This window comes from Oryctolagus cuniculus, chromosome 10, assembly GCF_051225735.1.
Source record: "Oryctolagus cuniculus isolate XC-2025 breed Fujian yellow rabbit chromosome 10, ASM5122573v1, whole genome shotgun sequence".
Classification (NCBI taxonomy): Eukaryota; Metazoa; Chordata; class Mammalia; order Lagomorpha; family Leporidae; genus Oryctolagus; species Oryctolagus cuniculus.
Window position 1 is genome coordinate 98,624,507 of NC_142876.1, and position 20,979 is coordinate 98,645,485.

Below are 20,979 nucleotides of genomic sequence, written 5' to 3' on the forward strand. Positions count from 1 at the left end.
CTGGATTTTCGTGGCTCTCAGCAGAGAAGGACTTGCTGCTCCAGGTCAGGCTGCCAAGCCACCAGCCTGCTGGCCCCGGGGCCTGGGCTTGGCCTGCCTTTGGCTCCCTTCCTCCCACACCTGAGTCCGGCCTGGTTCCCTGTGGAGGGCTAGGAGTCACCCCAAGTCTCTGTCCCGCAGTTCAACAGAGTAACTCCCAAGGAAGGGGTGCAGTGCAGGGAGGGATCAGAATAAGGGTGGAAAAGAGCTTTTGGCTTTCCCAAGTGACTCCTGTGCTTTCATTTAGCTAAGCTGGGGTCAGATCCTAGACAGCCTAGGATCCCAAGGATGGGCAGAGAGAAGCCAGGCCGTTTTCTCTATGGGCTGCAGCACTAGCCAGGTGGTCCAGAGGGCTGCTTCACGTGGCCGTGCCAGTGCAGTTCTTCCTAGAACTAGAAGACGAAAGCTCACAAACAGCCAGTTTCTGACCACGTTACATACCCACTACCACAGCCTCACCCCAGTGCTGGGCTGCAGAGGCTTCCATGGGAGAAAGTTCAACACACACTGAGGACAAACCCCCAGGGTCTTCTAAGACATCAAACTGAGGGCGAGGCACAAATAGGGCTAGGCTGGGACAAAATGTCTGCTAAGGAGCTGGGGGGCTGTTGGGCCCTGCCCACCTTGGGTGTACAGGAGATGAGGCAGGGCAGCTGCGGCCCTGGGCCCACTCCCACAGCCCACCTTTGCCATGCAAGGTGCTGCTGGGCGCTCGCCTCAGGCTGCAGCCTAATGACGCCTTTCACTTTCCCTGCTGGACTTTCGATAAGGAAACTCCTGGTTTCCCTACGTAGAGGCTGGGAACTGCCGCAATGTCCCCAGGGAGGCCTGTGAGGGCCGCTGGCCGCCAGCCTGCACTCAGGGACTCTGCTGAAGGGGCTCATCTGACCACACTTGACCTCTCTTTCCCAGTGAGGAAAATGAATGGAGCACACCCTGATTCATCCAATGGGGTGTGTTTCACCGCCTCAAGTGTCCCATGAGCAGAGGGACAAGCAAAGGCAGGGGACAGCTGTGGGCTGCATCACAAAGGCAAGGTGCCTGCCATCAAGTGGACGTGACAGTCCTAGGGACCCATGGAGCCCAGCTGGGCCTGTTGGGGGGGCAAGGCGGGCTGGGCTGTCACAGATAAAGGTATGGAAGACTGACGTGTCAGGCCAGCAGCTTGCTTTATGGGCATGATCTCATCCCTTCGCTCTGCACCACCTCCGCCCGGCCCCTGTTGATAAGGATCTGGGGCTGTTTCCTGTAGTCCAAGGGTCTCAGACAATGGTGTGAACGGCTGGGCCCACTGGAAAGGACATTGTTCAGAGAAGAAAAAACAACATCCCAGCACAAAGCCAGGGCAGGAGCTGTCTAAATGCAGGGCCTGTTTACAAATCCATGATTTCCAAGGGGGAGGAACACAATGGGGGATTGTTTTGGCGGGCTGGTGTCCCCTCCAGTGTGCTCCAGGGAGCTGGAAGCAGCTTTGATGGCCCAGACAGATCTCAGATGCTCTGAGAGGGAAGGACACCAATGGCGCGGATGCCTTCCTGTTTCTCAGAGGGACACACGGACCGAGGTCAAGAAGCCACTGACACTACATTCAGGGGGAGGGGGTCTATCCACTCAGGCCTCGTGCTGCCTCACTGCTCACGGACCCCAGGGTTACAAGGGGGTTTCCTAAGGAGAAGTGAAGGCAAGGTTTTTGTTTTTCATTTTGTGAAAGCTACAACTTGGTGGGCATTTGGGGCAGCGGTTAAGATGCCCCTTGGGAAATCTGCATCCCATATCAGAAGTGCCTAGTTTGAGTTCTGGCTCCTTCTGTGTGTGATCCAACATCCTGCTAATGCATATCCTCGGAGGCAGAAGATGATTCCTCAGTAGTTGGGTCCTTGCCACCCATGTGGAAGACCCAGATTGAATTCTGGGCTCCTGGCTTCAGCCTAGGATAGCCCTGGCTGTTTCAGCCATATGGGGACTGAACAAGCAGGTAGAAGACATCTTTCTTCTGTCTCTTTGCCTTTCAAATAAAACAAGAAAATAAACTTTTTTTTTTTTAAAAAACAGAGAAACATCAGGGTGGGTGTTGTTGTGTAGGGGGTTTAGCCACTATTTACAATGCCTGCATGCCAAACCAGAGTGCTGATTCAAGCCCTTGCTACTCTGGGCTTCTGATGCAGTTTCCTGCTAATTTGCCTGGGAGGCAGCAGATGATGACTCAAGTACTTAGGCTCCTGCCACCCACGTGGGACATCTGGATGGAATTCCTGGCTCCTGACTTCAGCTTGGCTCAACCCCAGTTGTTGTAGGTATTTGAGGAGTGAAAGAGCTGATAAAAGCTTGCTCTCGCTCTCTTGCTCTCCCTCTCTCCTTCTCTCTGCACTTCAAATAAATTAATCTTAAAAGAAAAAGGAAAATATCAGCTCTTCAGTTTTTGGCCTCTAACTGCTCTGTTGCTTTTGAGGGGAAAATGTGCAGGGAATGAGACCTTGGCAAATAGTTGGGTCTTTGAAGTGGAACTCCTGGCTTGGTTACCAATGAACCTCCTCACAGAGGCTCTGATGAGGCTGGGACTCACCTCCAGCCCTGCTGGGAGCACACAGGGAGCTGACACGCTGTCCCTGGGCTCAGGGCCATGGAAGTGCAATTTTCATTGCAAGCTCCCTCCCTTCCCACAGAGGTAGAACCTTTGAACCACACCGAGAGGCCCTGATGTTAGTTACTGTGCGTGTGGGCATATGGCTGGGTGTATGTGTGCATATGGGTGTAAGTGTGTCTATATAGGTGTGTGCATATAAGTGAGTGTGTGTGCTGGAAGCATGAGGCAGAATAGGAACAGAACCGTATCACATATTCCCTTGGGACTGGCATCTGCCATTTTTGGTAGAGGAGTGGGTAGCTGGGTATGAGAAGGCCACTTGGGGTCTGCAGAGGGAGACTATGAAGATGGGCTGTCTGAGGATGTGACCTGCAGTGGGAAGTCCAGCAGCTTTTTTTTTTTTTTTTTTTTTTTTGACAGGCAGAGTGGACAGAGAGAGAGAGAGAGAGAGAGAGAGAGAAAGGTCTTCCTTTTGCCGTTGGTTCACCCTCCAATGGCTGCCGCGGCCGGCGCGCTGCGGTCGGCGCACCGCGCTGATCCAATGGCAGGAGCCAGGTGCTTCCTCCTGGTCTCCCATGGGGTACAGGGCCCAAGCACTTGGGCCATCCTCTGCTGCACTCCCTGGCCACAGCAGAGAGCTGGCCTGGAAGAGGGGCAACCGGGACAGAATCCGGCGCCCCGACCGGGACTAGAACCCGGTGTGCCGGCGCCGCAAGGCGGAGGATTAGCCTAGTGAGCCGTGGCGCCGGCCCCAGCAGCTTTTATGCTTGTCTCTAAATCCAGCAGGAACACATCTACTAAATAAACTCAAACGGATGTGTTTAGAACAAGTGAGGAGCAGTAAGTCCTATGCAATTCCAAAACAGATGAAGCTTTTCATAGCCTGTTCAAATCTTCCCAGTCTAAGAGGTCGCAATTCTTTTCCTCAATGCACTCACAGTGCCCTCTGGTGTTTGGCAGCAAAACAACAGGCATGTGAATAGGTCCAAGCTTATCTACAGAATTAGCAGAAGTCAAACTATCACTGAAGGTGAGGTCCTGGGCCAGGCACCGAGGGGAAGAAAGGCTAATAAGACCCAATCAGACAGACAGTGCCCTGCCTGTAAGGGGCTGTCAGCACAACTGGAGGTCAGACAGAAGGAGACATGCTGTATGGGTCACAAGCAGAGGCCAAAGAGTGGCCAGGGATGACGAAGTGGCCCTTATGCTAGGTTCAATAGACTGAGGATGGGAGGGAGTTAAGCCAGTATTCCTGGGTGGCCAGGGAGAGGGCCAGTGGGTGATGTATCCTGGAAGATGCAGTCAGCTTGACAAGAAAGAGGGCAGCTGAACAGAGAGTGAAGCAGAGGGAAATTCTAGCATTTTTGGTCTTAGTTTATGGTAAAGGTAGGGTTGGAGAAAGGGAAACAAGTACTTTGTGGACTGCAGGTGGTGACTTCCGTCCAAAAGGTACAGTACAGTATGGAAGGCAGAAAAAATGGCTTTACAGTGAAAAAAAAATCCTCAGTCAGATGATGAGAGCTATCAACAGCAGTGGCAGCTTGTGTTCACAGCATGCGACTTGAGTATCAGGTGCTGGAAACAGTGCTTTACCTGCATGGTCTCCCTCCCCCAAACCCCTAGCATCCAGTCTAATCATGAGGCAAACACCACACAAGTCCCAACTGAACGACCCTCTACAAAATACCTGACTAGTTCTCAAAAGCTTCAAGGTCATCAATAGCAAGAGAAGTCTGGCAAACTCAGCGCCAAGAGGAAGGTAGACATGGGATAACTCGGTGCAGTGTGGTGTCCTGCAACAGAAAAGAGACCTCCGGTAAAAACCAAGAAAATCTGGACAAAGTATGGCCTTCAGTTAATAATCATGTATCAGGGCCAGTGCTGTGGCTCAGCGGGTTGTCTCCACCTGTGACGCCAGCAGCCCATATGAGCACTGGTTCCAGTCTCAGCTGCTCCACTTCCTATCCAGCACTCCTGTATTGTAATGTACCCACACAGGAGACCAGGGCACTCACTTCAGCCTGGTCCAGTCCTGGCCATCGTGGCCATCTGGGGAGTGAACCAAGGTATGGAAGCTTGCTCTCTCTCTCTCTCTCCATCTCTGTAACTCTGCTTTTAAAATAAATAATGAATAATAAATCTTTTAAACAAATCATAATATCAATATTGATTCATTAGTTGTGACAAATTTACTGTACTAACTTCAGATGCTAGTAAAGGGGCAAGGGTTATGGTCTAACAGGTGAAGCTGCCACCCACAACAATGGCATCCATTATGGGTGCCGGTTCAAGTCCCAGCTGCTTGACTTCTGATCCAGCTCCCTGCTAGTGGCCTGGGAAAGTAGTGGAAGATGGCCCAAGTTCTTAGGCCCCTGCACTCACATGGGAGACCCAAATGAAGCTCCTGGCTCTGGCTTGGCCAAGTCCAGGCCGTTGCAGCCATTTGGGGAGTGAAACAGTGGATGGAAGACCTCTCTCTCTCTCCCTTTCCCTATCTTCCCACTTTCTCTCTCTGTGCATCCATTAACTCTGACTTTTAATAAATAAATCCTTTAAAAAAAAAAAAAAGATGTTAGAGGAGGAACTGGGTTTGGGATACAAGGGACTCTGTACTAACTTACATTTTTTCTGTAAGTGAAAACTATTTAGGCCCAGAGGAAGAAAGAACTCCAGTGTGGGCTTTCTGGCCTACAAGAATGGAGTTGGCCATTAACATCAATGGGGAGTAAAAAGATACAAAGTGAGACACAGCAGGGGTGTGCCCATGAACAGATACTGTGCTGCTTGTAGGCAGGTGCTGAATGTCTGGGTTACTCAGTCTCTCTCCTGTCACAAGTTCCACTCTCCACCCACTGACATGGAGGTCGCCCTTCCTACGAAGGCAATGATACCAACACAGATGCCTAAGGATATGTCTGGTTACGGAAATTCTAGGTTAAGAAGCCAACGTCTCCAAGAAGGGTCTTTCAGTTGTGCATTATCACTGCAAGAGTTAACAGTCTACAGTCTTTCTTGTCACTTGCAGTACTGACCAAATCTCCTTAGATGCCCAGGGGAGGAAGAGTAGCATTGAGTTGCCATACCTGTTAGCGAGAAAATGAATAAAATGGGCACAGTTGAGGGGAGCCTTGGAGTGACAGGTGTGCAGGAAACCAAGGGCAAGCCCGCTCACAAGCAGGCTCTAGAAGTGCATCACAGCTTGTGAGAATTGTATTTCAAGGCTTTTTATTGATCATTTGCAACACTGGGCAAGAACTAGCAATAGTACATAGAAAAAAAAAAAAAAGAGGCAGTTATTACTTCAGGGGGAAAAAACCCAGTATGGAGGAGGAACGGTAATCACAGTGGATGACCTGGCTCAGTAGACAAGTTTTGCAAAGTCATGGTGACCTAAACAATGAAAGTTAATCTAGTAAAAATTGTGATGAGACTATGTGGTGGTGCAAATGAAAATGGGAAGGCTCTCAAGGTGCTAAATCTTTGTGACGCAATGAAAAGTCAATCATGTCAGACAAGTAAACCAAACATGGCTAAAATAAATGGAAAGTGGACGCACTAAGGGACTAGGCCTAGAAGTAGGCATGGGTAAGACTGGGCTTCATCACAAGCCTTTGTGGCAATATTAGACATTTCAAAGCAGTGTTACTTTGCTTGCCTACTTTGATAACAACAAATACCTTCTGCTTGATTCCTAGTGAATGTGATCAGAGCTGAAGGCACCACTGTGGACACACTGGATCCAAGTCTGCAGGGCCTGGCAATGCTTGGAAGGAGAACCCTGTCCCTGTCCTACACCACTTGTGACAATGACTCCATGAAACCCGGACAACTCGGTAGCTGGCAGTGATTCTGAGCTCCTCCCACTAGCCCAAATCCCATGACATTATTAAAAACATGCAAATTTAAGATATGCTCAATTCAGTTTCTCCTGAGGCCTTCTGCCAGGCTCCTCACCCAGCTGCCTGCCTAATGTCAATGTCCTCGCATGTAAATTTAAAGTTATACTCTGGACAGAAACGCTCAAGCCACCAGGCAGTGAGAGTCTGAGTGGCCTCCTCGTGCCGCGGAGGTTCTGTGGAATCCTGTCTGCCCTCTCCAAGCATGACAGTCCCTGGCCTGCTTGAGTTCAGGGCCCCAGGCCTTGTGACAAGGGCCCCTTCACTGTCCAGTGTGGACTGCTACACTGCCCACCTCCATGGTGAGAAGCTGCGGACTTATTTGCACAAAGATCAAAGTCTTTGCCCCCGAGATGTCGGTTTTCCTGGAAATTGATTCTCCCCACAAAGAACATCTGTGTTTGAAGTTGGAAGTTCTCTATCAAGTCACTGAATTTTATGGATCAGAAAGGCGAGTTTTCTTATTTCCTCCCTGATCCCTCCAGATTCCTTAGCATGCTAGACAAATTCCAGACTGAGTTTATAAGGAGACACCAATGGAGAGAAAACCTTTATTTGCATAATAACAAATGTGAGTGAAGTAAGAAGAGGCATCCGAGAACCGGACTGAAGTGGACGCTTCTTGTGGGCGAAGAGCAACAGGGCTCTCTGGGAATCAGAGAGCACAGAGGCACACTGATGGCCACAAACAGGTCCCTCTATCGGCGTCTCCACCCTGCTCGCACCCCACGTTCCCCTGGGACTTCCTCGGCTCCTGGTGTCACTTCTGGCCCCCTTTCCTCGGCTCCTAGTCCCAAAGTGCCCCTCCCCCAGACCTGATGGAGGAGTGCAGCGGCGTACCCAAATGTATGTGGCAGCAACCGCATGAGCAGCTACTTGGATTTTTTGCCACTCCTAGGGATTTTAACACCCTTGGACCTTCTCCTGCCAGAGGATTCTGGCTTTTCTAATACAGAAGGTTCTGACCAATCAGTCCAAGAGGGGCCTGGGTTCTCTTCCAGGCTGCTGTCTCTGCAGAAGTGTTCCTCAGGGTGGAAGGCGCTGCTGCAGCAGGGGACATCACCTGAGTTTTCAGGTGTGCAGTCTGTGGTGAAACAAAGGTGGGGAAGGAAAACTCAACCTTCCGCCTCTCCCAGGTGCAAGGTGCTTAAGCCCCTCCCTGACCACTTTCCTTGTAAAGCTAAAGGTGCTAATAGTGACCACGTGGGGGCATGCTGCCTCCTCACCCTCACCCCAGTTTAGGCCAGACCACCTTTGTGCATCTCACCTGTGCCTGAAGCAGGTGAACATTCCTCACATTCCCATTTCTTACTGTTGGGTTTGAGAGCTGAGCAGCCCCTGTGGGTTCCACGGGATCCGCAGGTAGCACACAGAACGAGGCACCACCTCCTACAGGAAGAGCCAAGGAAAGGACTTGAGGGCAGACAGACACTATCCACCACGCTGGGCCCTCCTCTGCTGTGCTGAGGGCATCCTGGGCACCTTTTACTGTAGTTTACCCATCACAGAGAGAGCCCGAGATCCCAAGATGTGCAGTCAGCCACAGCCCCATGCAAGTGGCTGCGGAAAGAAACCGGCCCTGAGCGTCTCCCCACTGAGCACGAGAAGAAAAGCAGACCCTGCCAAGGACACCTGTTCACTTGCCCATGAGTGTTAGGGGCCGGTCAAGAACCGGACTTAGCTACTGAGGTTCACCCTGCGCTGTGCACACTGGAGAGACGGTCTTGCTCCTGATACTGTGCCAAAGTCCAACTCCAAGATGAGAGCTCTTCCTAGCCAGGAGCCGCTCCCTACCCTTCATCCTCAAAGCTGTCTCTGCCTTGCTCATACAGACAGGCGGGGGCATCACAATGCTGATAGCGCTGATATAACTCCGAGAAAGCCCCTGGCTCAAGCTCCCAGGCAGCATCTCTGCAATGGGAGAAGAAACAGTGAATAAGGAACACGTGCGTGCACTAATGGGCTGCTGATGCCTCTGTCCGCCAGGGAGGAAAGAGGAAGCACAGCGGCATGTGGGGCTTCGTCCCACACCCGAATTCAAGACCCAGGCCCCATGTCAGAAACAGGCCTCCTGCCCACCGGCTTCTCCTGACTATGAGCCGCACTCCCTCCGCCCCTCCATCTTCACTGTGTATCAGTCCTCTGCTCTTCTCGGTCTAGCCTCCCACCTGTGTCCTGTCGAACTAGGCAAACCACCCCATGGTGAAGTCCTGTTGTTTCCGCTACCTGTCTGGAATATGAATCCCCATTCTTAGCATTTCTTGGGGAAACTCTTCTCGATTGTTACACTGTGGACATTTGAAGAAATGCTTTGCTGATGTGTGGGCATATTTCTGTAAGAAAAAACAAGAAGACCTTTGTGCACGTAGAAACACTTTGACCATCTTTCCACTCCCTCCTGCACTCTATAAAGAGGATGTTGCCAAGACAGCTGAACTTGGGGTACAGGAAAAGGTGTTTGGGTGGGATGGAGGAGAGTGCAAATCCAGGTGTCAGACTTGGGACCACAGTACTAGCAAGAGAACTCGTGGGAGTGCTTCGGCTGGCCTCGCTAGCCATGGTGCTTGGCAGCGCTAAGCAGGGGTCAGGTACCTGGAGATTTGGCTCCCTTTCTTTCATCCCGGGAAGCAAGGCTGATTGAGGCTCCTTGGCTCATTCTTGGATGAGTCCTTTTGCTCTAGCAATGCTGCAGATTTGGTGACTATTATCTTGAGTGAGGGCTTACAGACCAACGATGGCCAGAAACTAGACTCACTTTAACTGCCTGGAACCAGCCCACATGAAGTTCTCCAGCACAGAGTGCCGAAGCTATAGTGCGTCTGAGCATGCCCGGGGGCCCTGGTTCCAGGGCGGAGACGGCCCCACCTGGATGCACTTGCGGTGGTAGACAGCTTGACTGCAACACGGGCTCTGGATGTTCTCAACACTCGTCTGGGATAAATCTTCACAACACAAGACACAGCTCTCCTCCCTCACATTCTCCCGATGGATGTCCTGTGTTGGGCGATGTTTTCCACAAAATGATCTATGGAAGGGTAAAGACGCTTGTTTTTCTGGCTTGTCATTTGTGTAGTTTCTCAGCTGCCCAGCCTCAGAAGGCTGTAGCCACACTCACGGGCAGCAGGAGAGGCAGAGTGGGAACAGCCACATGCCTTCTCATGGCAACTCTCCCAGGGCACAAAGCCCCCGGGACCATCTCCACAGCCTCCTGCTCCCGAAGCCTCCCTGGGTTCTGAGCAGCTGTCTAAAACCCCAGCTGTTTGTAATTTAAGGAGGGGATGATGGGAAGCAAGAAACGCCTGTGAAATCTCCAAATCAGGACTGTGTTTCCCGTTATTGAAAGGAGGGACAGAGTCACTGGTGAATCAAAACAGGACCCTGGAAACTGGACTCTGATTTCTTCAGTGGTTAAAGAGCAAATTACAAAAGGGTGGCCCGACTTTTCCCCTTTCCTCACTCACTTGTACTCTCCAAAAAATTGTGAAAGGCAACCCCTTTCTTGGCCACAAGGCAGATGGAAGTTCCTGAAGCACTGGTCCTTCTGGCAATTGATGGCAGCTCCCTTTTTCTTGCACACAAAGCAGACCTGCAAATGAGATCCTAGATAGTGCTCAGGGCTCCAGGAAAGGACAACAGACAGCTTGTGGCACATCTAAGGAATGCAAACGCTCTGCAGCAACAGCCATTCTCTTTCCTCAGTGGTCCTGAATTATGTTTGCTTTCCCGTCATGTCCCTCTCCTCACTTAAGACTCAACACTGCAGAGTGGAGGACTTGAGAAGGGCCCCTTGGGAAAGCAGAGTCCTTTGACTTCTAAATGGGCAATGAGGGAAAAGAACAGAATCAGGGACAGTGACGGAGATGTGACAAGAGGCCTATCCCAAAGGCCCTGTAGTGGGGGACTCTAACCTTCCTAGAAGCCCGGATTGCCTCTTTCTTGATGTCTTCAGGCAGGAATCCATGGAACCCTCTGTTGGACTGGCCCCTCTGAGGCAGCTTGCTAGATAGGATCTGGGGGTGGGGAGGGCAGAACCAGGTGTCAACGCTGATGACCAGAGAGACAGCACAGGGGATGAGGCAGATGAGGGAGAGACCGATAACAAACACAGCTGGGTGGAATTTATCCGCACTTACAGGGTAGCTTACTTCATGAAGGTTTCTGTGATACCCAGTGTTGGGTACTCTAAGTGCTTCTCAAGTATTACCTCCATGCATCCTCCTAACAACCCCAGGAGGCAGGCACCACTCCCCTCGTTTCACAGGAGCTATGGTGTGACCCGCTGATGGGCCACAGAGCTCCAGAACCTGAACTCTGACAGCCTTTGTGTTATGCTGCTTCTCATTTACCAAGGCCTCCTCCTGTGTGCCAAGCACTTTGGGGAAACACTTCTCCTGCACTGACTCATTTTATGCTCACCACAACACTATCTACAGATGCTGCTGTGAACTTCATCTTACAGAGCAGGCCATTGAGATGCAGTGCGGTGACCTGGATGGGGCCATACAGCAAGGAGGAGCAGAGCTGGCCTTCATACTCAGGCCCACAGAACTCACACTCCTACCTCTCCTAAAAAATACTCAGAGTGCTATGGAAGGGAAGCAGGGCTTCGAAATCTCCCGACTGTAGTCATCCTGCATTGCAGGGGAGGGGAAGGAATTGCACTTTCCTTTCAAAAACACATTTTTATTTTGTTTCTGAAAAGTGCCCAAAGCAGAGTCTGGAATGGGAAACCAAGCATAAAAGAAGCCAAACTATTCTGTTACATACATTGGAAGAATGTCAGAACTGCATTCCCACCTCCTAGAATCATCCAAAAATAATGGGGAGGGTGCAGCACTGCCAGCAGGAGCCATATGTAGTGGGAGCTCAGGTTATTTTATTGCTGCATTACAGAAAAGACGACCCCACAATGCTAGATGACTTGAGGGCACTTGGATCATTCCCAATTATGTGTAAAACATATATGACATGCACTGTAATACTAATTATCTCAGGTCTTTAGGATTTTACATGTGAATTCTGTTTTATACTTTTAAGGATTATTTACCTTTTCTATAAGGAGTATAATTTCTACAAACAGAGGAACCAATAGTGAAAGATCAGAAACAATCTAGGTATCCTTTAATAGGTGCTTCATACTTTTTAGCATCCCTATACCAGGAAATACCAATCAGTTATTTAAAAGAAAAAGTTGGATCTATACATTCTCCATGGAAAGATGTCTAAAATCTGTGAGATGAAAAACAAAACAGGATACCAGATATGGTGTATAATATATTTATTTTTATGTTAAAATGTATTTGCTTGTAAATGCATTGAGATCAACCAAGCCCTGACACCTGGCAGGACTTACAAGAAAGGAAAGTCACAGACCAAACTTTCTCATGGGCACAGATGTAAAAATCACACAAAATATTAGCGAATTGAATACCACATCATGGCCAAGAAAGGATTACACTAGGAATGCAAGATTAGTTTAACATTAAAAAATATAGAAAACCACATTAACAAAGTAAATATCAAGATTATGTCTGTAGATGCAGAAAAAGCATTTTACAAAATTCAACACACAGTCATGATACTCCCAGTAAACTAGGATAACCTGACAAAAAGCATCTACAAAAAAACCCTACAACTAATGTTGTATTTGAACAGTGAAAAACTAGAACTGTTCCCTGCTGTTGGGAACAAGACAAGGATAATCACTCCTACCTCTTCTATCCAACATCAAGTTGAAGGTTCCAGCCAGTACAGTAAGGCAGGAAGAAGTGAAAGACAAAAATTGGAAAGAAAGGGCAGGCTCTGCGGCTCACTAGGCTAATCCTCCACCTGCGGCACCGGCACTCTGGGTTCTAGTTCCAGTTGGGTCACCAGTTCTGTCCGGTTGCTCCTCTTCCAGTCCAGCTCTCTGCTTTGGCCCGGGAAGGCAGTGGAAGATGGCCCAGGTCCTTGGGACCCGCATGAGAGACCAGGAGGCAGCACCTGGCTCCTGGCTTCAGATTGGCACAGTGTGCCGACCATAGCGGCCATTGAGGGGTAAATCAACGGAAGGAAGACCTTTCTCTCTGTTTCTCTCTCTCACTGTCTAACTTTGCCTGTCAAAAAAAAAAAAAAAAAAGGAAAGTAGCACAACTGTCTTTATTCACATATGACATGAATGCATACACAGGAAATCCTATGGCATTTATAAAAACAAAAATAAATAAAAAAACAAACTGATAAGTAAAGTTAAAGAGATAGTACAGGACACAAAGTCAATATACAAAAATATATTGCATTTTTGTATACCACCAACAAATCTGAAGATTAAATTTTAAAATATCATATACAATAGCATAACCACAAAATATTTAGGAATATACTTAAGATGTCAAAGAGTTCTTCACTAAAACTGTCAAACATTGCTATGATAAATTTTAAGAGATCCAAGTAAATGGAGAAATATATACATCCACAGATTGGAAGATTCAATATTATTTGTCAGTTCTTCCCAAATTGATCTATTAATTCAATGTAATCCTGGTAGACATTTTTTAAAAAGAAAAACTGAGATGTTTAATATGAAATCTATAAGGAAATAAAAAGGATCCGTGAGGATACAATAATCAAGGCAGTGGAGGATGGGTGTATGGAAAGACAAATGGATCAGTGACATAAATAGGTCGACTGATTTTGATGAGGCACCATGGTCATTCAATGGGCAGGCAAAGATTTTTTGGGACACACTAAAAGCACTAACCATGAAAGAAAAATCTGATAAACTGGACTTCAGCAAAATTTAAAACTTGTTCTTCAAAAGACATCATTAAGAAAATGAAACGCAAGCCACAGACTAGAAGAAAATACTCACAATACATTTATCTGAAAAAGAATTTGTTTCAAGATGAAACACCCAACTTTTAAAATGCACAAACATTTATACAGCTATTTCACAAAAGAAAATATGTGAATAGCCAAGAAGCACATGGAGAGAAGCTCAACACCTATAGTCAGCAGAAAAATGAACTAAAGTTATAACAAGATACTAACATTATAACAGAATGCCTGAAGTTAAAGACTGACAATACAAAGTTTTGGAAAAGTATTATGCAGTTGGAACTTTCATAAACTGTGGTAGTGTAAACTGGTATAACCACTTTGAAAAGCGACTTGGCAGCTTTCAAAGTTAAACATCTAGTTAGCACACAACCACTAATTTCACACCTCAGCATGTGCTCAAGAGAATACACATGTTCACAAAAAGACTTGAACATACATGTTCACAGCAGGTTTAGTCATCACAGTCCCCAAATGGAAATGATTCACCTATCCAGCAACAAGTAAACAGAGAAGCAGATTGCAACATACTCATGCAACAGAACACTACTAGGCAATAAAAAGGCACAAGCTACACTTGCATGCAAAAGTATGGATGGATCTCCAAAACCTTCTGTTGGGAGAAAGCAGCCAGATACAAAAAGTACATAAAGAAATGGACACTGATTAATTCTGGGTGACTGACTGAGAGGGGGCAAGAGGGCACTTTCTAGAATGATGAATGTTTATTTTGATTTGGGCAGTGATTACATGAGGACATATATTTATGAATTTATCCAACTGTACATTTGAAATTGTGGCATTCTATAGTATGCAAAGTACACCTCGCAAAAAAATTGGGGGGGGGGGGTGTCCACCCACATGGGAGACCTGGATGAGGTTCCTGGTTCCTGGTTTCAGCCTGGCCCAGCCCTGGATGTGGGACCATTTGCAGAGTGAACCAGCAGATGGAAAATCTCTTTTTCTGTAACTCTCTTTCAAATAAATTAAACACACACACACAGGTCTAGGTGGAAAGACCCAGATTTAATTTTTTAAAAAATTAGGAAAGAAATAATTGGGAGGTCATTCCAACTGCTGATGACATTTGTTTCTGGGGAGTGGGAGAAAGATTAGAAGTATGTTTTTGGAAGATAATTTTTATTGTACATATCTTATCAGAATTTTATACCAGGTGCATATATTATTTTAAAAAAAGATTTTGAAAGAAAAAAGTTATTAAGAAAACAAACAGGGTTATGGATCTGAAGCTGAATGCAAAACCAGAAAACAGCTTGTATAGCAAAAGCCATAAGACATTCAAAGCAAAGGAGGCCTTATACTCACAAGGCAGAAATAATGCACGCTGAGATTGTCTTTCTGAAGAAATTCCCCTAACTTTTCAGGATCTCCAGGTTCTTGAAAACACAGCCGACAAACTGGAAGAGAATGTTAAGAATTCATTATAGGGGCCGGCGCCGCGGCTCACTAGGCTAATCCTCCGCCTAGCGGCGCCGGCACACCGGGTTCTAGTCCCGGTCGGGGCGCCGGATTCTGTCCCGGTTGCCCCTCTTCCAGGCCAGCCCTCTGCTGTGGCTAGGGAGTGCAGTGGAGGATGGCCCAAGTGCTTGGGCCCTGCACCCCATGGGAGACCAGGAAAAGCACCTGGCTCCTGGCTCCTGCCATCGGATCAGCGCGGTGCGCCGGTCGCAGCGCGCCGGCCGCGGCGGCCATTGGAGGGTGAACCAACGGCAAAGGAAGACCTTTCTCTCTGTCTCTCTCTCTCACTGTCCACTCTGCCTGTCAAAAAAAAAAAAAAAAAAAAAAAAAAAAAAAAAGAATTCATTATAGGGGTTGGCGCTGTGGCTCAGTGGGTTAATCCTCCCGTTTGCAGTGCCAGCATCCCATATGGGCGCCAGTTCCAGTCCTGGCTGCTCCTCTTCTGACCCAGCTCTCTGCTATGACCTGGGAAAGCAGCAGCAGCTGGCCCAAGCGCTTGCACCCCTGCACCCGCGTGGGAGACTAGGAAATAGTTCCTGGCTCCTGGCTTCGGATCGGTCCAGCTCTGGCTGTTGCGGCCATTTGGGGAGTGAACCAGAGGAGGGACCTTTCTTTCTGTTCCTCTCTCTCACTATCTGTACCTCTACCTCTCAAATAAATAAATAAAATCTTTTTTTTTTTTAAATGGCCAGCATTGTGGTGCAGCAGGTTAAGTTGTCATATCAGAGCACAGGTTTGAGTTCCAGTTGCTTTGCTTCTGATTCAGCTAAGTAAAACAGTGAAAGATGACCCAATTACTTGAGCCCCTGTCACCCACGTGGGAGACCCAGATGGAGTTCCAGGCTCCTGGCTTTGGCCTGGCCCTGGCCTAGCCTCAGCTGTTGTGGCCATTTTAGGCGTGAACCAGCAGATGGAAGATCTCTGTCTCTTTCTCTATCACTCTGCCTTTCAAATAAATAAATTTTTTTTTTAAAGAAAATGGTATAGGTTTGGCTCAAACTGATCAGTAAGAACAGAAGAGAAAGATTAGGAAGTTCAGAAGGATAGAGATGCTCCTCGACTTACAATGGGGTTATATCCTGATGAATTCATTCTAAGTTGAAAATACCATGAGCAGAAAATGCATTTAAACGCACCTAACCTACTGACATCAGAGTGCAGCAACACTGTGGAGTATGGGTTGTCTACCCTTATGATCAAATACGTGACAAACTGGGAGCTGTGGCTTGCTGTCACCACCCAGCATCCGCTGAAACAGGAAAAGCAAGAGAAGAGAGTATATGGCATACCATTAGCCTGGCAGAAGATCAAATCTGAGGTAGTTTCTACTGAGTGCAAACCACTTTCACACCATTGTAAAGCCAAAGACCCCACGAGGGATTGTCTGTATGGGGAAGAGGGTCATGTTGGCAGGGAAGAGGTTGAGAGGAAGTTTTATTTGGCATCAACTAGGGTTTATTTATTTATTTTTGACAGAGAGAGAGAGAGAGAGACAGAGACAGAGAGGTCTTCCTTCCGTTGGTTCACCCTCCAAATGGCTGCTACAGCTGGCAGAAGCCAGGAGCCAGGTGCTTCTTCCTGGTCTCCCATGCGGGTACAGGCGCCCAAACACTTGGGCCATCCTCCACTGCCTTCCTGGGCCACAGCAGAGAGCTGGACTGGAAGAGGAGCAACTGGGACTAGAACCCAGCGCCCACATGGGATGCCGGTACCGCAGGTGGAGGATTAACCTAGTGAGCCACAGCGCCGGCCCCAATCAACTAGGTGTTTTTTTTGTTTTTGTTTTTGTTTTTGTTTTTGTTTTTTTTTTGACAGGCAGAGTTAGACAGTGAGAGAGACAGAGAGAAAGGTCTTCCTTTTTCCATTGGTTCACCCCCCAAGTGGCCACTATAGCCGGTGTGGTGCACCAATCCGAAGCCAGGAGCCAGGTGCTTCTTCCTGGTCTCCCATGTGGGTGCAGGGCCCAAGGACCTGGGCCATCCTCCACTGCACTCCCGGGCCACAGCAAAGAGCTGGACTGGAAGAGGAACAACCGGGACAGAATCCAATGCCCCGACCAGGACTAGAACCTGGGGTGCCGGCACCACAGGCGGAGGATTAGCCTAGTGAGTTGTGGCGCCAGCCCGTCAACTAGGTTTTTATGTAATCTTGTTCACCCTGAAGGAGTTGGCTGCAACTTCTCACTTTATAGTTTGTTTTTTTTTTTTTGCTCATCTCAAGTGGCTTTAATTACTAGTTTCTTGAACTTTGAACATGAAAATTTTAAATTACCTATGCTGAGTTCTTCTGGATTTTAGAGAATCTGGGAAGGAAGTGGGGTTGATGGTAACAGAAGCAAGTATACTGCCCCACACAGAAGGCCTTCTTCGCCCAGGTTTGGAGGCAGCAGCTGAACATAACTTCCAGTCGTTCTTACCAGGTCCTGAAGATGGCTTCTTCTGGGCTAGCCTCTTGGTCTTGGCAGATTTTCTGTACAAGAGAAAGCAGTATAAGGTGGTCTTTCAGGACCCTATTGACAACCCTTGTAACATTTCCCTTAATATGCCAGTCATAGATCTGATCAAACAATAAAATACCCAAAGGCTAAGACATCAGCTTCTTTTCTTTTTTTTTTTTTTTTTTTTTTTTGGCCAGGCAGAGTTAGACAGTGAGAGAGAGAGACAGAGAGAAAGGTCTTCCTTCCTTCCATTGGTTCACCCCCCAAATGGCTGCTACAGCTGGTACGCTGTGCCGATCTGAAGCCAGGAGCCAGGTGCTTCCTGCTGGTCTCACATGCGGGTGCAGGGCCCAAGCACTTGGGCCATCCTCCACTGCACTCCCGGGCCACAGCAGAGAGCTGGCCTGGAAGAGGGGCAACTGGGACAGAATCTGGCACCCCAACTGGCACTAGAACCCAGAGTGCTGGCACCACAGGTGGACGATCAGCCTAGTGAGCCGCGGGGCCAGCCTATTTTCATTTTTTGAAAGCACAAAGCAAAAGTGCTGAGTTATTTGAAGACAGGATTACATTGTAACTGTGTTTCTGTCCACAGTGCCTGCACTGCCTATGTTGATATTTTTACTGTTTCTTCTGCCAGCTATTCCGAATCTCAGGCAGCTCCACTTTCACAAAGCATACTAAAGCAATGCCACAGTTGACTGAGCACTGCCCATTGCTAGGCTCCATTCCTTTTTTTTTTTTTTTTTTTTGACAGGCAGTTAGACAGTGAGAGAGACAGACAGAGAGAAAGGTCTTCCTTCCGTTGGTTCACTACCCAAATGGCTGCTACGGCCGGCACACTGATCCGAAGCCAGGAGCCAGGTGCTTCTCCTGGTCTCCCATGCGGGTGCAGGGCCCAAGGACCTGGGCCATCCTCCACTGCACTCCTGGGCCACAGCAGAAAGCTGGCCTGGAAGAGGAGCAACCGGGACAGAACCGGCACCCCAACTGGGACTAGAACCCAGGGTGCTGGCACCACAGGCGGAGGATTAGCCAAGTGAGCCGCGGTGCCAGCCAACAGGGCACTATTCTTGCCATTTTACATGGAGCATCAGCACAATGAAGCTACAGAACACTCTAAAAAGTCGGTGTTATTATGATGTACATTTTCCACATGAAGAAACTGAGGCATAAAGAAGAAACGAAGTGCCTTGTGCCAGGCCACACGATTAGCAAGTAGCAGAGCCAGGATGTGAACATGGGTAGAAAGGCTGCAGAATTAGCACTTTGCTAGTAGGGAGAGCCCTGCGAAGACAGGTAAGGCAGGCAGCTTCCAGGGAACAACTTGTGTGTGCTTCCACATCACCCACCCCAGCCTGAGACCACGCCACAGGGGACAAAAAGTGTAGCACGTACCACAGGCTCTTGGGACACTTTCTCCCCAATTCTCTGATGTTACCTACCCTACCTTAATCTTTGGCATTCCTTCTTCTTTTCTTTTACAGTCTTCATTCGCTGCTGCTAACTGCCTCTCTTATCTCGGATTCTTCTATATGATTATGAGGACAATACAGGCTCTTCCAGCTATAAATATAAACAGGGGCTGGTCAGCAATTTAATTCTACATTTGGTTATCAAGTTCCACAGGGTCAAGGTAAAGGTGTGCTTCACCTCCCAACCTATGGAATGGAATAAAAGGAACACACCCAGTATCAACGCTGGTGATGGCCAATAATTATTAAATTGTACCAAGGACTATCTAGGCCCTGCACATGTGTTAACTCGCAGAAACTCCATGTGGTATGTACCATTATTGTCCCTATTTTCAAGCGGTGACTGAGGCTCAGTGAGGTCAATATCTTGCCCAAGGTCAGTTAGTGATATATACAGATAGGATTTGAACCCAAGTTAGCAGGGCTCCAAAGGCTGTCATTTGCTCCCATGCTATATCGCTATGACACAGTGTAGCAGCGGAAGAACCTGGAACCACTGTTTGACCCAACTTGTGCCTAATGAATTCACAAGAAAGCACTCAGGAAAATGCGCTCTTCTGCACCCAAGCATGGTCCTTTATTCTACGCAGTAACAGCTGGACAAGGCTGTTCTTTCCAAGGAAGAGGAGCCTGTGAGCTTCTGGGGGCCTGGAAGCAACAGCTCCCATTAGCAAGGGATAGAAGCTTACACTAAGTGCCTCCCTCAAGCCCCACGGCTCCTCTTCATCAAGGCTCTGATGGCCAAAGGTTCAGCCTGTCCCCAATTTTTGTCTGGGTCAGGCCAGAGGTAAAAAACACCTTGCCACCAGTGTCAGCAGACTACAAAGTTACAGTTCGCACTGCGTGGGTTAACGCCGAAAGTCAAGGCGGACAAATAAAATAAATCAACCCCTATGAAGGCAAGCCAGCGTACAGTCCGGGGCTGGAGTGGACAGTGAGAGAGAGACAGAGACAAAGGTCTTCCTTTGCCGTTGGTTCACCCTCCAATGGCCGCCGCGGCCAGTGCGCTGCCGCAGGCGCACCGCGCTGATCCGAAGGCAGGAGTCAGGTGCTTCTCCTGGTCTCCCATGGGGTGCAGGGCCCAAGCACTTGGGCCATCCTCCACTGCACTCCCTGGCCACAGCAGAGAGCTGGCCTGGAAGAGGAGCAACCGGGACAGAATCCGGCGCCCCGACTGGGACTAGAACCCGGTGTGCCGGCGCCGCATGGTGGAGGATTAGCCTAGTGAGCCGCGGCGCCGGCCTCCCTCCACTTTCTAGACAGCTGGGTCAATCAGGTCCCTCCAGAGACACACACTCGGCCACCGGCCGCCCGGGGTCAGGCTGCAGATCTTGAACTTGCAACTACTCTGCACGAAGCAGCCTACTCAGAAAAGCCAGGCTGTCCTGCACCCCCTTTCTTGGGACCGGCTCCATCTTCTGTTCCAACCCGGGAGCTGCGGTCGCAGAACTAACGACACCTGTAGGCTTCTTAAGGACAGCACTTGGGCGGGCTGGACGAGGAGAGAGAAGATCCCACGGGGGACGCCGCTGGCGCTGGGGGCCATCCGGCTGGGGGCCGTCTAGCAATAGAAATAAAACCTTGCAACGTCAGTTCTTTGCATCGCTGGGCCAGGACGTTCCTGGGACGGGATGCTGTGCGCAGCGGTCTTCAGAGCGTGCGAGGAGAGACGTCGCAGAGGCGGCCTTCCGCAAACCAAGTCGTTTCGCTGGACAAGTGCTGAGGAACGCGTGGTGAGAAAATTAAAAATAAATGTGTTCGGTCCCGCCGCCGCCGGGATAAACAATGATAGTTATTTGGAAAACACGTGTCGGTGTGGTCACAGCCGTGCCCCGGAGGTAAGAGTCGAAGGGGCTCAAGGGGCATCCCGCGGACGCCGGACCAGGCTCATGTCACGCCTGCCGGGTGGCTGGTGCGGGGCCGGGCTGCAGGTGGCCTCCGCCGCTCCCTCCTCGCGGTAGGTCTCGGGCCGCCGCTCCGGGCCTGGGCCGTCCACCCAGCTGTCGCTGAGGGCGCCGCTGTCCGGGAATTTTATATTCGTGGTCACAAGCCGTGGTAACTTCCTCACGGCGGCCGCCCCGCGCGGTGACTGCGCTGCCGAAGAGAGCGAGCGCGCAAACGGGGACCCGGTCACGCGGACCGCGACCGACGGGGACCGCTGCGACAGCAACCGTTGGCCCAGGGAGACCGCTAACGGCCGCGCGCTAACGGCCGCGCGCCCTCCCTTCCCCGCCCCTCCCCGCTCTCCCGCTC

At 49.3% G+C, this 20,979-nt stretch overlaps 1 protein-coding gene across 20 annotated transcripts; it reads right to left on the minus strand.

Moving 5' to 3' along the window:
* Window positions 1-1,297: 1,297 nt before the first annotated feature.
* PHF7 (PHD finger protein 7) lies at window positions 1,298-20,970 on the minus strand. Of its 20 annotated transcripts, none has more exons than XM_089306154.1 (11): window positions 18,940-20,864; window positions 18,702-18,817; window positions 17,231-17,283; window positions 14,662-14,753; window positions 10,428-10,529; window positions 9,981-10,105; window positions 9,385-9,544; window positions 8,746-8,852; window positions 8,314-8,430; window positions 7,787-7,908; window positions 1,298-4,416 (listed from the first exon to the last, which is right to left on the minus strand). In XM_089306154.1, exons 2-11 carry the CDS (start codon window positions 18,743-18,745, stop codon window positions 4,340-4,342), a joined length of 999 nt encoding a protein of 332 aa, XP_089162280.1. In that variant the 5' UTR covers window positions 18,746-18,817; window positions 18,940-20,864; the 3' UTR covers window positions 1,298-4,339. The 20 variants fall into 20 exon arrangements, 19 of the variants coding, with proteins under 19 accessions (XP_089162280.1, XP_069906851.1, XP_089162282.1 ...); XM_002713239.5 differs by lacking the exon at window positions 1,298-4,416 and adding an exon at window positions 7,039-7,603 and having other exon boundaries at window positions 20,307-20,970; XM_008260766.4 differs by lacking the exon at window positions 1,298-4,416 and adding an exon at window positions 7,039-7,603 and having other exon boundaries at window positions 20,186-20,970.
* Window positions 20,971-20,979: the final 9 nt, after the last annotated feature.